Genomic DNA, 14,249 nt, shown 5'->3' on the forward strand with positions numbered 1-14,249 from the left:
CTTACATGCACTGTGGCTGTAACTTTTGCAGTTTGAGGCATGAGAGCAAAACTAGCATAAATTTCTTTTTCCTTCTTCATGATTTCATGGATGGGGAATTTGTTCTTACATTAGATCTTAGTAACCTCAGCATGCAATTTATTTCCTTATTAAATCAAGAACTGTCTTTTCATTTAAAGGAAGCGCTTTATGGCTTTTTTCCGGCATACCTGAATTGCCAGCATCACGACTATTGTACTTTGCGGCCGTTACTAACTAAAATAAAGGTTTCTTGAACACAAGCGCTGTGAGACAGCAACAGTCCGATCTGGTAACTGAGATGGCTGTTAAGTGACTACTGGCCAGGATGCTCTGGACAGAGATGACTCATGTCATGGAACAGGCGCAGAGGGGTTTCATCGCACTACTCAGAACAGTACACAGTGGGAAACTTAAGGAACTCTATTGCTGGTATTTTCCAGGTGATATTTTCAGACTTAACATTTTTGACCTTGGGTAACTACAACCATGAAAAGTGAAACCACGGAAGGAGAACGGGGGCACGGATGCACTGAACTCTTCCTGTGCTTGTAGCTTCAGTTACAGACCAGGAGGCCTTGAGGTCTTACCAGGCATGATGGTCTTCTTGCAGTGAAAGCACTTGGAAGAGCACTCGTTAGAATAGCACTCGGAGCAGAGCAGGCGCTCATCCTTGGCAGCAAAAGGCTTTTCCACCAAAGAGTGACTGCATTTGGTGCAATTAAAGCATCCCTCATGCCAGTGACGGCCTTTGTAACAAAGATCCTTCGAGACAGTGAATAAAAGTTAATTAAATGCGTTTGTGATCAAACAGGCCATTTTGTAAGACAATACTAAACACTCTGGGGCTCTGGTGCTAGTAGGTCGTGCTGGTAGCTTGAGGGCATGATGTTATTGGTACCACTACCTGGAGAGAGGAGACTCTGGGGCAATTAAGAGCTAGAGCCTGCGGCTTCCTTGGTTGGTCACGAAAGACAGATGGAAAATAACGGGACTCTCCTATTTCTTCCAATTTCCTGAGATGATTTTTATTTTTAGATGATAAAATCCTATTACTGTTTAAGTAAACAAAATCTCAACACTACTTAACTAAAGCAAAGATTAAAAAAAAAATATTAAAAAAAAGAGAAAATATACAACAATATGCATTCTGGTAGGAATGGGCTATATGTATGAGAGGTGTCAGGGGACAATATTTTTAAAGACGATGAAACTGATTCAAAGTTAGGAAATAAAGGTTTTTGAATCTTTATACTTCCAATTGTTTATATAGTTAGTCATTTATACTCTTGTCATTCTAGAAAAAACATTTTAGCTGTGTAACTTTGGTCAAATAACTTCTTTAATCTTTAGCGTCCTAAGCTGTCTCCTAAGATCACTGTTGGGATTAAAGCATGTGTTATGTTTCACAGTGCTGAGCATAGTGCCTTGAACATCAACTTAATTGATGATAGCTTTGAAAATCCTTTTATCTAGTAGCAGAGCATTAGATTATTAAAGAAAAAGAGTCATCACAACGCATTTTTCTGCTGATCATATGCAATAATTCTGTGAACTAAACCTACCTTGGAACCCGATTCAATTGGTTCTTTGCACTCCTCACAATAGTTAGAAAAGATACGATCGTAACAAGAAACACAGTATGGATTGTCATCCTTTAGTACATACTTCTTCCCAAGAAGTGATGCCATGCAGTATTGGCAATAAAATTGAGCAGTTGTCATTTTGCCTTAATCCTGTGAATAGAAAAATAATTCACATACATAAGGCAAAATTTTTGATAAATTATAAAGCCTCAATACAGCATGAGTCGAGCACTTGAATGGATTTATATCTTCTTATATGAACACCCACCAGTTTAGGAAATATGCTGTCGTCATGGTGACACTTGGAGGGATTTAGGAAAGGCTACTCTCCCATCTTGGCAGTTCCTGTGTATTTTGCTAGTAAAACGTGTCAAGCCAGCAGCCAGAGTGTGAAAAAATATCTTGTATTCATCATTCACTAATGTGGAATTCAATGAGAAAGTGATATTTGTTGAAATAGGATGGTTTCACCTCAAGGATATGAATATGAACTGTTGATAGAGCTTTGGCTAACTGTCATCATTTACTAGCTTGTTGTAGAGATCTGGAGGTGGAGTTCCATGGAAATAAGTTTTTTTTTTTCCCCTAACTGAAATAGAAATTACTAATCAAGTACATTGTCATTTTCTATGCCATCCTTTTACTTCCCTAATCTTTGGGCTTCCCAGGTGGTGCTAGGGTAAAGAACCTGCCTGCCAATGCAGGAGACTTAAGAGATGTGAGTTTGATTTCTGCACGTTAGTTAGTTCTAAGGTCCCTTGAGACATCCTCCTTACCTGTGGCTTCACCCTCCCCAACTACACTGTTGTACCTGTCATTGAGCAATATCCCATATGTAGATATGCAGTTAAAACCATCAGTGGTAGAAAAGAGATATAGGCTATTTAAGGTTTTAGGGCTAAACTAACATGTACACAGAAGGAAAAACAGCAGCAGCATTTTATAGAATGAAAAATATAAAGCCAAGGTTAAGAGAAGAATTATAGTTATTTTGTAAATTTAGGAAAACCATTAAACAAAATTCATGGATTTCAAAAGGTTTTTGTTCAGTTGTTCAGTGGTGTCTGACTTTTTGCAACCCCATGAACTGCAGCACGCCAGACTTCCCTGTCCTTCACTATCTCTCAGAGTTGCTCAAACTCATGTCCATTGAGTCAGTGATGCCATCAAACCATCTCATCCTCTGTCGTCCCCTTCTCCTCTTGCCTTCAATCTTTCCCAGCATCAGGGTCTTTTCCAGTGAGTTAGATCTTCACATCAGGTGGCCAAAGAATTGGAGCTTCAGCTTCAGCATCAGTCCCTTCCAATGAATATTCAGGGTTGATTTCCGTTAGGATTGGCTAGTTTAATTTCCTTGCTGTCCAAGGGACTTTCAAGAGTCTTCTCCAGCACCACAGTTCAAAGGCATCAATTCTTTGGCACTCAGCCTTTTTTTTTTTATTGTCCAGCTCTCACATCCATACATGACTACTGGAGAAACCATAGCTTTGACTATACAGACCTTTGTTGGCAAATTATTATGTCTCTGCTTTTCAATACACTGTCTAGGTTTGTCATTGCTTTTCTTCCAAAGAGCAAGCATCTTTTGATTTCATGGCTGCAGTCACTGTCCACAGTGATATTGGAGTACAAGAAAATGAAGTTTGTCACTGTTTCCATTGTTTCCCCATGAAGTGATGGGACTGGATGCCATGATCTTAGTTTTCTGAATGTTGAGTTTTAAGCCAGTTTTTTCACTCTTCTCTTTCACCTCCATCAAGAGGCTCTTTTAATTCCTCTTTGTTTTCTGCCAATAGGTGGTGTCATCTGTGTATCTGAGGTTATTGATATTTCTCCCAGCAATCTTGATTCTAGCTTAGTGATTCATCCAGCTCAGCATTTCCCACGATGCACTCTGCGTGTAGGTTAAATAAGCAGGGTGACAATATACGGCCTTGACATGAAAAGTGAAAGTGTTCCACTCCGTTGTTCCATGTCTGGTTCTAACTGTTGCTTCTTGACCTGCATACAGGTTTCTCAGGAGACAGGTAAGGTGCTCTGTTATTCCTATCTCTAAGAATTTTCCGCAGTTTGTTCTGATCCACACAAAGGCTTTAGCATAGTCAATCAAGCAGAAGTAGATGTTTCTCTGGAATTTTCTTGCTTTTTCTATGATCCAACAGATGTTGGCAATTAATTAGGGATTAAACACAAGTTTTTTGTTGTCACCAAAAGCAGTACCACTGATTTTCTTGGAAAATAAATATATTATGAGCTACAGATATTTTCTAATTTTCCATCTCAGAAATTTCTTTTTTTTTTCAATTTTACCAAAATGAGAAAATCCACTATTATGATGCTTTTTACAGGATTTTTAGTGCTAGTTTTTAGTTACTATATTTAAATTGCATTCCCACATAGTTTGCCTTCTTTTATTTTAATGGTAACATTTTCAGCTGAGTGTCTTGCTAAATGTACACTGTCATTAATTCTGTATATAGTAGATCTTCAGTAATAGAGAAAAGACAGGATTTGGAACATGTGTGTCTTTTCTAAGGAAGGACGAAAATTCAGACTAGAAGTTCCCAATGGAACATGCCAAAATTATCTGCAAAGAATATTGAATCCCCTATTTGCTTAATTCCACAGAAATGTCCCTTTTTAGCAAATACAACACACAGTAGAAGGATTGCTGAGGGCTTGGAAACAGGAGGAAAATAAATGTGAGTCCCTTGAATGGTTTTAAAACTCAAATTTTGTTCATGTTTACAGTGATCAAGTGTTTTATAATAAAATATATACTTTTAACTTTCATCACTTCATATGGAAAATGCCATTTTCATTAGTCATGTACTTCTTTAGTCTTAGATGTGTATAATAGCACCATGAAACATAGCCTCTCAGGACTTAGAAACTCCCAGGCTACTTCCATTTTGTGAGGCTTTTAGTATATTATAAAATGAAGAAACAGCCAAAGGGATCACAAAATTGGCAGATTTTCAAGTTTTTATTTTAAACCACACTTTAAATACAATAATACTTGTACCTCATTTGGTCATCAGTTGTCTAAATATAAAATCTAAATCTCTAAATATTTTATAAATATTGATATAGAAGTATATATCAATGAATATAAATACTTATCTAAATGTAAGTACAGGAAGATATGGTTCTGCCCCATCTCCATTATAATTACATAACAGGTCTTGCTCCGTAAAAATTCTTAACAAAATGGACCATATTTTCTCCAGTTTCTTTTAAAAGAGAAAGTATATCTTATTCTACCTGTTTTTTAAAAGCAATGTCAAGAAGCTGGGGAGGGTGAAAGAGTCAGTCCAATATCTCAAAACTGTATAATTTTGCATTTTATAGAACGATACAGTGGGAGTAGGCATTTGGTCCAGGTCAATGTGTATTGAACTATCTATTCAGTAATAGCTGAACTCTCTGCCCTCAAGAAGTCTGTATCCTCTTAGCTCTTACCTTGGTAATAATGAATATAATTTGAGATAGAACAAACTGAATGTTCACTTTCTTATTCTTGGTTGGGAAAAGTACACTAAGGAATTCAGTCCTCATTTTCATGAAGTCTGTCATTTAATTATGGGTATAGGAATACATCCACATAGAGTTTTCTTAAACAGGAGTGTTATAGCCATAGAGAATATGATACACATTCCACTAGAACCATAGAATTCCTAGTGACTTTAGAAAGGAGTGAGGAGCTACAGCATAGGAAGACCTTCCTAGGAAGATTTTAAAGAAGTTAAGCTTTTGAAAATCTATCAGGAAGGAAGGAAGAGAATAAGGATCTTGATTAGCAGGGAAGGAAGGAGAAAAGACAATGAGAGAAGGCATGGGATTAAATCCAAAGTTGGGGAATGGTAAGGCTTGCCAACAGATTTTTCACCCAGGTATATTCAGGATAAAAGACCTTCCAACTATTTAAAACTATTTGAACCTTTAATACAAACAGTTCTAAATGGGGTCAAAAATGCAAGAGTATGAATTTTTCCAATTGGGTCACATTTTACCGCCTTATTCTCTCCTAAACATAATTCTGTACTTTTTTTTTTTTTTTTTTTTTTTGCCTTTTTTTCCTCCTCTTTATCCCTTTCATTAATATTTCTGAATAATCAGGGAATAATTTGTACCTACAGTTCAGTTCAGTCACTCAGTCCTGTCTGACTCTTTGTGACCCCATGAGCCACAGCATGCCAGGTCTCCTTGTCTATCACCAACTCCCGGAGTCCACCCAAACCCATGTCCATTGAGTCAGTAATGCCATCCAACCATCTCATTTCTCTGTCATCCCCTTCTCTTCCTGCCCTCAATCTTTCCCAGCATCAAGATCTTTTCAAATGAGCCAGCTCTTCACATCAGATGGCCAAAGTATTGGAATTCAGCTTCAACATCAGTCCTTCCAATGAACACCCAGGACTGATTTCCTTTAGGATGGACTGGTTGGATCTCTTTGCAGTCCAAGGGACTCTCCAAGAGTCTTCTCCAACACCACAGTTCAAAAGCATCAATTCTTCTGCGCTCAGCTTTCTTTGTAGTCCAACTCTCACATCCATACATGACCACTGGAAAAACCATAGCCTTGACTAGATGGAACTTTGTTGGCAAAGTAATGTCTCTGCTTTTTAATATGCTATCTAGGTTGGTCATAACCCACAAGAACAGACCAAATGACTTGTTTTCAATCATTTTCTAACAGGTAAAACTGTAGGAAAGGGGATAGGGACCATGTGATTCTTATCTCAGGAGCCCCCATCTGAGGGTTAATTTGGCAAAGATATTTAAAAATGTTTGCTTCCAAATATTTAAAATCCTTGAACAGAGCTGATTTATGAGTCATAGGAAATCTTAATATTAACAGTAGATCCCAATTGGATAGCATTTAACTTTTCTAGGCATGAACTTAGAAATGTTAGTATCAATATCAATTAGACATTCATGTCGAGCTTTTCAATGGGATAAGATTAGATATATTCTTGTCAAACTTCTTTCAAAGTCATTCTGCAGTTACACAACAGTTTAAGTACAGAATTTTTATCACTGTATACTTAGGTTTTAGAATATTGATTTAGAGGTACACTGATACATCTAAGAACCTATGAAGATAAGATAAATATCTCAGAAGTTCAATGTCATGGATGGATGTGGCTTTCTTCTTAACAATTCTCTGCTTTAGATTTTAGATTTTTGCCTAAAAGGATGTGAGTCTATGCTCATAGCTTTCATGGATGAGAATGCTGTTGGATACATGTTATTTTTAAAACTAGAAATAATTTTGTGTCAAGTAATGTTATATGGTGAGTTAATGATTAGAAGGCAAATGCTGTGAGCGATATACTCACTTATATTTTTATTATGCTGAACAGAATTAATAAATTCACAAGAAGTGTACTTCAGAGAACATCAAGCAGGAGAGAGGCAGGGACTTGAGGCCATGCAGGTCATCTTTAACATGCTTGTGTTTGCAGGGCATCACATACCATTCACTCATTCATTATATAAACAGGTAAACTTTCTTTATATTTGCAAAGTAATCAGCTAGAAGTCCGTGAAGGACATAAAAATAGACTAGACTCAAATTCTATCCTCAGAGAGCTTATAATCTAGTAGAAAGAGTAAGGATATTTTATAACTAAACAAAAATTTGGAAGTGATAAGGAGAAATGAGAATTTATAATAATTTAGAGCGATGGTTCTAAACACGATGCATATTAGAATTTTAAAAGTTTCCCCCAAAGTGCATCTGTATCCCAAACCAATGAAATCAGAATTTCTTGGGGGGGGTAGGGAAGGAGAACAAGTATCTTTAAGCTCCCAGGAAGTTCTAAAGTTGAGTGAAAATTAAAAAAAGCCCCAGTTAAGAAGAGAAAAGGGATTACCTTTAGCTTGGAAAAATTCAGGAACTTAGAGAAAATGGCATTTGATGGATCATGTGGTAGGTATTAAAGGATTTGTTCTCCCAACCTGGTTCTATCCTCCTTCTGGTTGGAGAGGTCAGGCAGATAGGGATTTCTCCTGGACTCTCTTACAGCTAATATTCAGGATGCAAATTTAGCTGTTAACTCCAAGCAGGTGTGTGCATGGGCAGGCGGAAGCGAAGTGAAGGACATGTTCCCGCTGCTGTTGCTGCTGGCGGGCTGGGTCATAGAGTGGTGTGTGGTTTCCACCATTCAGAATGCTCGGACTCAGGTTTTCCAGGGGCCAGGGACTTGGTTTGGGGCTGTGAGAGACAGTCGTGGTAGTGGTATTGGTGGCAGCAGCAAGTTCCTGACCCCTGGATTACGGGGCAGCCTGGGTGCTGACGTGGGCCGGGAGCAGCCTCTGCCACCCTGGGAGGAACTGTTCGGATACTAACGCTGAGCGCAATGTTCCCGCGCTTTCCTGAAGCCACGTGCTGTGCTAACCACTTTATGCAGATTCTCTCTTAATCCTCACAACAGTCCTGTGGGATGGGTCCACTACTGCTGTCCGCATTTGGCAGGTGAAAACAACCAAAGCTTAGAGAGGCTAAGACCACTTGAAAATGCTGAATCTAGGATTTAAACCTACACATGTCAGAAAGTGAAGCCCAGGATCTGAGCCTGCATAAACCTCTCCTTTCCTGAAGATGTGGGGAAGGGCATTGAGACTGACCAACGTAATCAGGAGGAAAGATGTTTAGACTTTATAAGTGAGGCCTGCATGGAAAACAGCAAGTAAGTTATTTGAAGTGGTTGGTAGAGCATGAGAAGGTACAAATTGGAGGACAAGTTTGAAAATGTAGCCTGGGTAAGATCATCAGTGGCTTAAGCTTCAAACTAGAGATGAACATATTTTTGTATAGGAAAGATACAACCACTGATGATTGAGAATAGATGAGTGAAGTGTTTTGAACTGAGATCTGTGAAAATTAATCTAGGAATAGTGATAGAAAGGTTTGGAAGGTAGATACACCACAGACAGGAAACTGATTAGGAGTCTATTTGTCAATATGCCGTTTAATCTACAAATAATATTATCTCCATGTAAAAGGAGTAGTTTTATGTATTTTGGTGGGAATATGAGGGAGAATTTTTGTTGAGGAAATAATGGCCAGTCTGTTAAAGCTAACAAATTCATCGCGTTACAAATTTAAAAAACAAAGCAAAAACTATGAACCTCACCCAGACTGAAGACACAAAACCTAGGCTTCTCTGGTAAAGCTATTAAAAATTCAAGAAAAATAAGGTCAAAATAAGGTTAAAAATAGGTCAAAAATATTACTTTCAGAGTAACAATAAATTGAGAAGTTACCTACTTCTCAACAGAAAAAATGGAAGGTAGGTGATGGAAAACTAAAATGGCTGAGGAAAAAAAAGGGAGCCTACCTAGAAGTCTATAGTTTATCTTTTGATAATAAAGGTGAAAAAAAAAAGATTTTTTCAGACAATCAGAAACTGATTATATCAATAGCACATCCTTACTAAAGTAAATACTAAATAGTATTCTTCATGGAAAAGAATATTGAGCTCAGACTGAAGCTCAGAGATAGATGGGTGAAAAACAACCAAAATTATAAATATGTAGATGAATCTGAATAAATATTAACATAGAACAACTTTAAAGAATTTGAAAATTTAGGCAAAATGGGAAACTTCTAAGATAAGTAAAACATTAAAACTGAACAAGAAGAAATATAAAGTTTCAACTGGTTGGTAACTATTAGAGAAACTGAATTTGAAATTAAAAGTCTACATACAAGGTAAAATACAAGTTCACATGGCTTCTCCAGTGGATTTTACTAAGCTTTTAGGAAGAAATAACAATATTAGCAAACTATACCAAATAATTAAAAACAAAAAACATGATCCATTTAATTTTGAACCCATTAAAACTTTGATGATGTTGTCTTAGTCACTAAGTCATCTGACTCTTTGTGACCCCATGGACTCTGGCCCTGGCCCACCAGATTCCTCTGTCCATGGGATTTCTCAGGCAAGAATACTAGAATGGGTTGCCATTTCCTTCTCTAGGGGATCTTCCCAACTCAAGGATTGAAGTCCCATCTCCTGCATTGACAGGCAGATTTTTTTTTTTTTTTAAACCACTGAGCCACCATGGAAGCCCAAAACTTTGATACCAAAATCTAAAAACATTATGAGAAAAAATGTTTAGGCCAATCATACTCAGAATAATAAAATTTGCAGTAATTACAAGAAAGTTGCACAGATAGTAACTAACTGAATCTAGTGATATATGAAAAAGTTAATATGATAAGTTGAGTTTATCCCAGGAATGGAGTTTTAGTTTAAAATTAAAAGAATCATTGTATTTTACCACATTTACCAAATAAAAGACAAAGCCATATTCTTAGCAGATGCAAAAAGACATTTGATAAAAAATTTTACTTCAATTCATGATTAAAAGCTTAGCAAACTAAGAGGAATTTTCTCAATGCAGTAAAAAATACAGCAAATATTATCCTTACTGGTGAATGTTGGTAGTTTTTACTGAGATCAGAAAAAGGAAAAGAATGTCCTTGATTATCATTTCTGTTCAGTTTTACACTGAAAGTTATAGACTATGCACTAAGATGAGAAAAAATATAAGAATTGAAAAGGAGCAAATACACTCTCATTTACTGGTGACTGATTTTTGTGCAAAAAACATTCAAGTAATTCTATATTATTAGAATTTGCAAGGGAGCTATCAGTTGCTGGGTAAAATGTATAAAAATCAATTGTATTCTTATAGCAACACAGAGAAAATGAAATTTAAAAAAATATATAATTTATGATATAATTAAAAGACCCTCAAATACATTTTAATCTAATAAGAATGTGTGAAACCTCTACATAGAATACTTTGAAGGAACATAAAAAAAAAATCAAAGAAGTGTAAAGATGTACTATGTTGATGGACTTCAAAATTTACTTTTGTGACAGTGTTATTCGTCTTTTAGCCCTTTCAAAATATATAGGAAAATGTTTTCATTAACTTGTAACAAGGAAAGAGTTCTTTAACAAGGTGGAGAGAGTACTAGCCAAATAGGGGAATTTTAATAAATTAGACTACATTAAAATTGAGAACCACTATTTTTCAAAGGGCTTTCTTGGCAGCTCAGTGGTAAAGAATCCGTGTGCCAATACAGGAGATGTGAGTTCAGTCCCTGGTGTGGGAAGATGCTCTGGAGAAGGAAATGGCAACCCGCTTCAGAATCCTTGCCAGGAGAACCCCATGGACAAAGGAACCTGGTGGGCTATGGTCCACGGGGTCCCAAAGAGTTAGACACAATTGAGTGACTGAACAGTAACAAATTTTTCAGAAGACACAGAGAGAAGGAAAATGCAAGAATCAACTGAAGAATCATATCCAGAACACACACACATTCTACAGATTAGCAAGAAAAAACCTAGGTAAGCCAATAAAGGAGAGAAAAGCTCAAATAGACACTATATCAGAGAAGGATGTTCGAATAACTGATAAACATGAAGTTGTGCTCAGTCTCATTAACAGTCGCTGAAAGAGAGTTTAGCAAGTTCTTTGATACAAAACCAATATATAAATCTCACAGAATTTCTATACCCCAGAAATACAATGTTAAAAAGGCTTTAAAATAATAAAAATTATACTTGTATTAAAAGTCATACAATATATCTAAAAATTTTGATAGTAGGAGGGCTTGTCATGAAAACCAAAACGTAAAGTAGTTAAGGCAAAGTACTAGAGCTGGATAAACTAAAAGATCTGTGCAATGTAATAGAAAATCAAATCAAACATTTATACACATACAATAATAGTTCAGTAAAAGTATTCAATAAATGGTACTGAAGTAATTGGTTATTTACATGACAAAAACCTAAATTGGGTCCTACCTTACACCATATTGGTAACAATTCTACCATCAACATAAAAACAAAGCTTAAAATATGGGAGTAAATTTCTATGATCAGGATAGGGAAAGTTTTTTAAAAAGATGCAAAAACACTAGCTACAAATAAAAAGACTGATAATTTTAAAAATTTCACATTGAAAGATACTATTAATAATGAAAATACAAGCCACAGAATAACAGATTAATGGATGATATTTGTCACATATATAACTGACAAAGACTTACAATGCAGGATATATAAAACATTCTCATGAATCGATAAGATTTAAAGGTAAACCAATAGAAAAATAGGCAAAAGACATAAGCAAAAATTATTCTTTCTAAAATATTTTAAAGGAAGCTCAATCTACTCAGTGAAATTTGTCTGACCTGTTCAGCAAACAATGAGATAATTATACTCACAAGGTCAGAAAAAACTATCAAGTCTGAAAATACGAAATGTTAGAATAAGGAGCAACGAGAACTCACACACTGAAATAAGACTGAAATATGGATGGACAAAACTACTTTGAAAAGCAATTTTTTTCATTGTATTGTAAAGTTGAACATGTACCTTTCAAATGACTCAGTGATTTCTTGCCTAAGTGTGTGAATCATGAATCTTGCAGGGATCACCTGAAAGAATGAATGCTCATGGCACACAGTTTATAGTAGCCCTAACAGCAGGAAACTCTGAAAATCCATCAAAGGAAAAGTGGATAAATAAGTATTAATAGATGTATGGTCATGTAACATACTGTTATACAGCAATAAAAACAGATGAATTACAGGTGCCCTCCTAAATACAGATAAATTTCACAATATTGAGTGAAACAAGTTATAAAACAGTACATACACCAGGATTGCATTTTTATAAAGTTAAAAAGCAGCCCAAGTTGATTATTTGGAATTATAATAAATATATGTTATGTTATTAAACATAATAAATATTATTAAGGCTATTAAAGCACAGAGATGATAAACACAAAAATCAGGATTCAGTTTAAGATTAACTTCTGGAGTTAGATTGGAATTGGGAAGTGGCAGAGGGTTTCAAATATATAGAAAATACTTGATTTCTTTAAGCAAAATTATTTCTTATACTTTGCATATCATGGAAATATTTTATACATATGTTTTATTTTTAATAGTTAAAAAATGAGTGGGTGGTAAATGTGCAGAAGTATTATATTAAACCATTCTTTTGTTATGTTTGTCAGCAGAGAAATAATCCAGATGCATGTAGCAATATCTTGAGGATATTTTTGCATGCTACTGGTGGTTATAGAATTTATTGTCCAAACAGGGAAGATATGAGGATAGTTGAGGGCTGATTCAAAGGGCAGTTGCTCAGGGTGATCATTTTATTTAATTTATTTATTTTTCAAGAAGAAAAATGAAATTGTATTTAAGCCAACCCGAGAGTGATAACCTAGGAGATAAACTGTCAGGAAACTGAGAAATGTCCCACTTGTTACAAGTCTAATACGCAGTTATATACATTCTCAAGACAGAGGATTATACATCAGAATGCTGTACTGATATTTTACATAAAGTTCACTAGAAATACATAGACCAAATAAGCATGTACAAAGTGGTCAGCAAATCACCATGACCCCCTACTGAGTTGGGAGTGACCATTTAGATGCAAAAGGGCGGAGACGGAGACAAAGTTTTCTCTCAATACTCATTTACCATGAATTGTGCAAAGCCAAAGCGTGGTTCCAGTGTGCACGAGATTCATCTTATTACTTGGCAATAAGGCATGAGCTTTGTCTTATTACTTTCCTGCCAGAGATTACAAGCTTCAGAAGTGAGAGGCTTTTATCTTTTATGGTGAAGTTGAAACCTGTTAGTTTTAGTCTCTCAATTGTGTGTAAGTCTTGGTGACCCCATGGACCATCGCCCGCCAGGCTCCTCTGTCCATGGAATTCTCCAGGCAAGAATACTGCAGTGGGTAGCTATTCCCTTCTCCAAATTATATCCCCAATTATATCCTAGAAGTTGAAATGTACTAGGATATAATTTGGGTCTTTTGGTTTCCAACACTGTCTGTATGTTGGTTTGGTTTTCAGGAATTTTATTTAGTTAAGGGAGTTGAATTATCATGTATCCTTTATTCTAAATATCAAATGTAAGTTGTTAGATTGATTCGATTACAGCTTTTTAGTTCCACATGGAGGCAGGAAGTACTATATAAATTCATGAAGTTGATTATGTGTCTTGGTGAGAGGATAGACAGTAAATGATATTTAAGATTACTTCCATCTTTACTACACGATTTGTAAATTTTGTTAAATAGATGAAAATAATGCCACAATCATGGAAGGACTGATGCTGAAGCTGAAACTCCAATACTTTGGCCACCTCATGTGAAGACTGACTCATTTGAAAAGACCCTGATGCTGGGAATGATTGAAGGCAGGAGGAGAAGGGGACGACAGAGGATGGGATTTTTGGATGGCATCACTGACTCAATGGACATGACTTTGAGTAAACTCCGGGAGTTGGTGATAGACAGGGAAGCCTGGTGTGCTGCAGTCCATGGGGTCACAAAGAGTCCTGAACTGAACAGTGTACTATTCTAATTAATTTTTAATTGGAGTATAATTGCTTAGTGATAGGATGTTAGTTTCTGCTGTACAACAGTGTGACTCCGCTGGATGTGTACCTGTAGCCCTGCCCTTCCGCCCCGGTCGTCAGAGCACTGAGCTGAGCTCCCTGTGTGTGTAGCTTTCCATGAGCTGTCTATTTTACACGTGTGTGTGTGTGTGTGTGTGTGTGAGTCACTGTCGTGTCCGACACTTTGCGAC

The 14,249-nt window shown here is 36.3% G+C and overlaps 1 protein-coding gene across 1 annotated transcript in view; it reads right to left on the reverse strand.

Annotated features, from left to right (window-relative positions):
• The window catches only part of FHL5 (four and a half LIM domains 5), a 54,977-nt gene that overhangs the window by 17,591 nt on the left and 23,137 nt on the right, over positions 1–14,249 (reverse strand). Inside the window, exons 2-3 of the mRNA XM_061131698.1 lie at positions 1,584–1,754; positions 609–783 (exon numbers count right to left, since the gene is read on the reverse strand). Coding sequence (XP_060987681.1) covers positions 609–783; positions 1,584–1,742 — 334 coding nt within the window. The 5' untranslated portion in view covers positions 1,743–1,754. The remainder of the gene's footprint in view (positions 1–608; positions 784–1,583; positions 1,755–14,249) is intronic.

Source organism: Dama dama, chromosome 28 (genome assembly GCF_033118175.1).
Source record: "Dama dama isolate Ldn47 chromosome 28, ASM3311817v1, whole genome shotgun sequence".
Classification (NCBI taxonomy): Eukaryota; Metazoa; Chordata; class Mammalia; order Artiodactyla; family Cervidae; genus Dama; species Dama dama.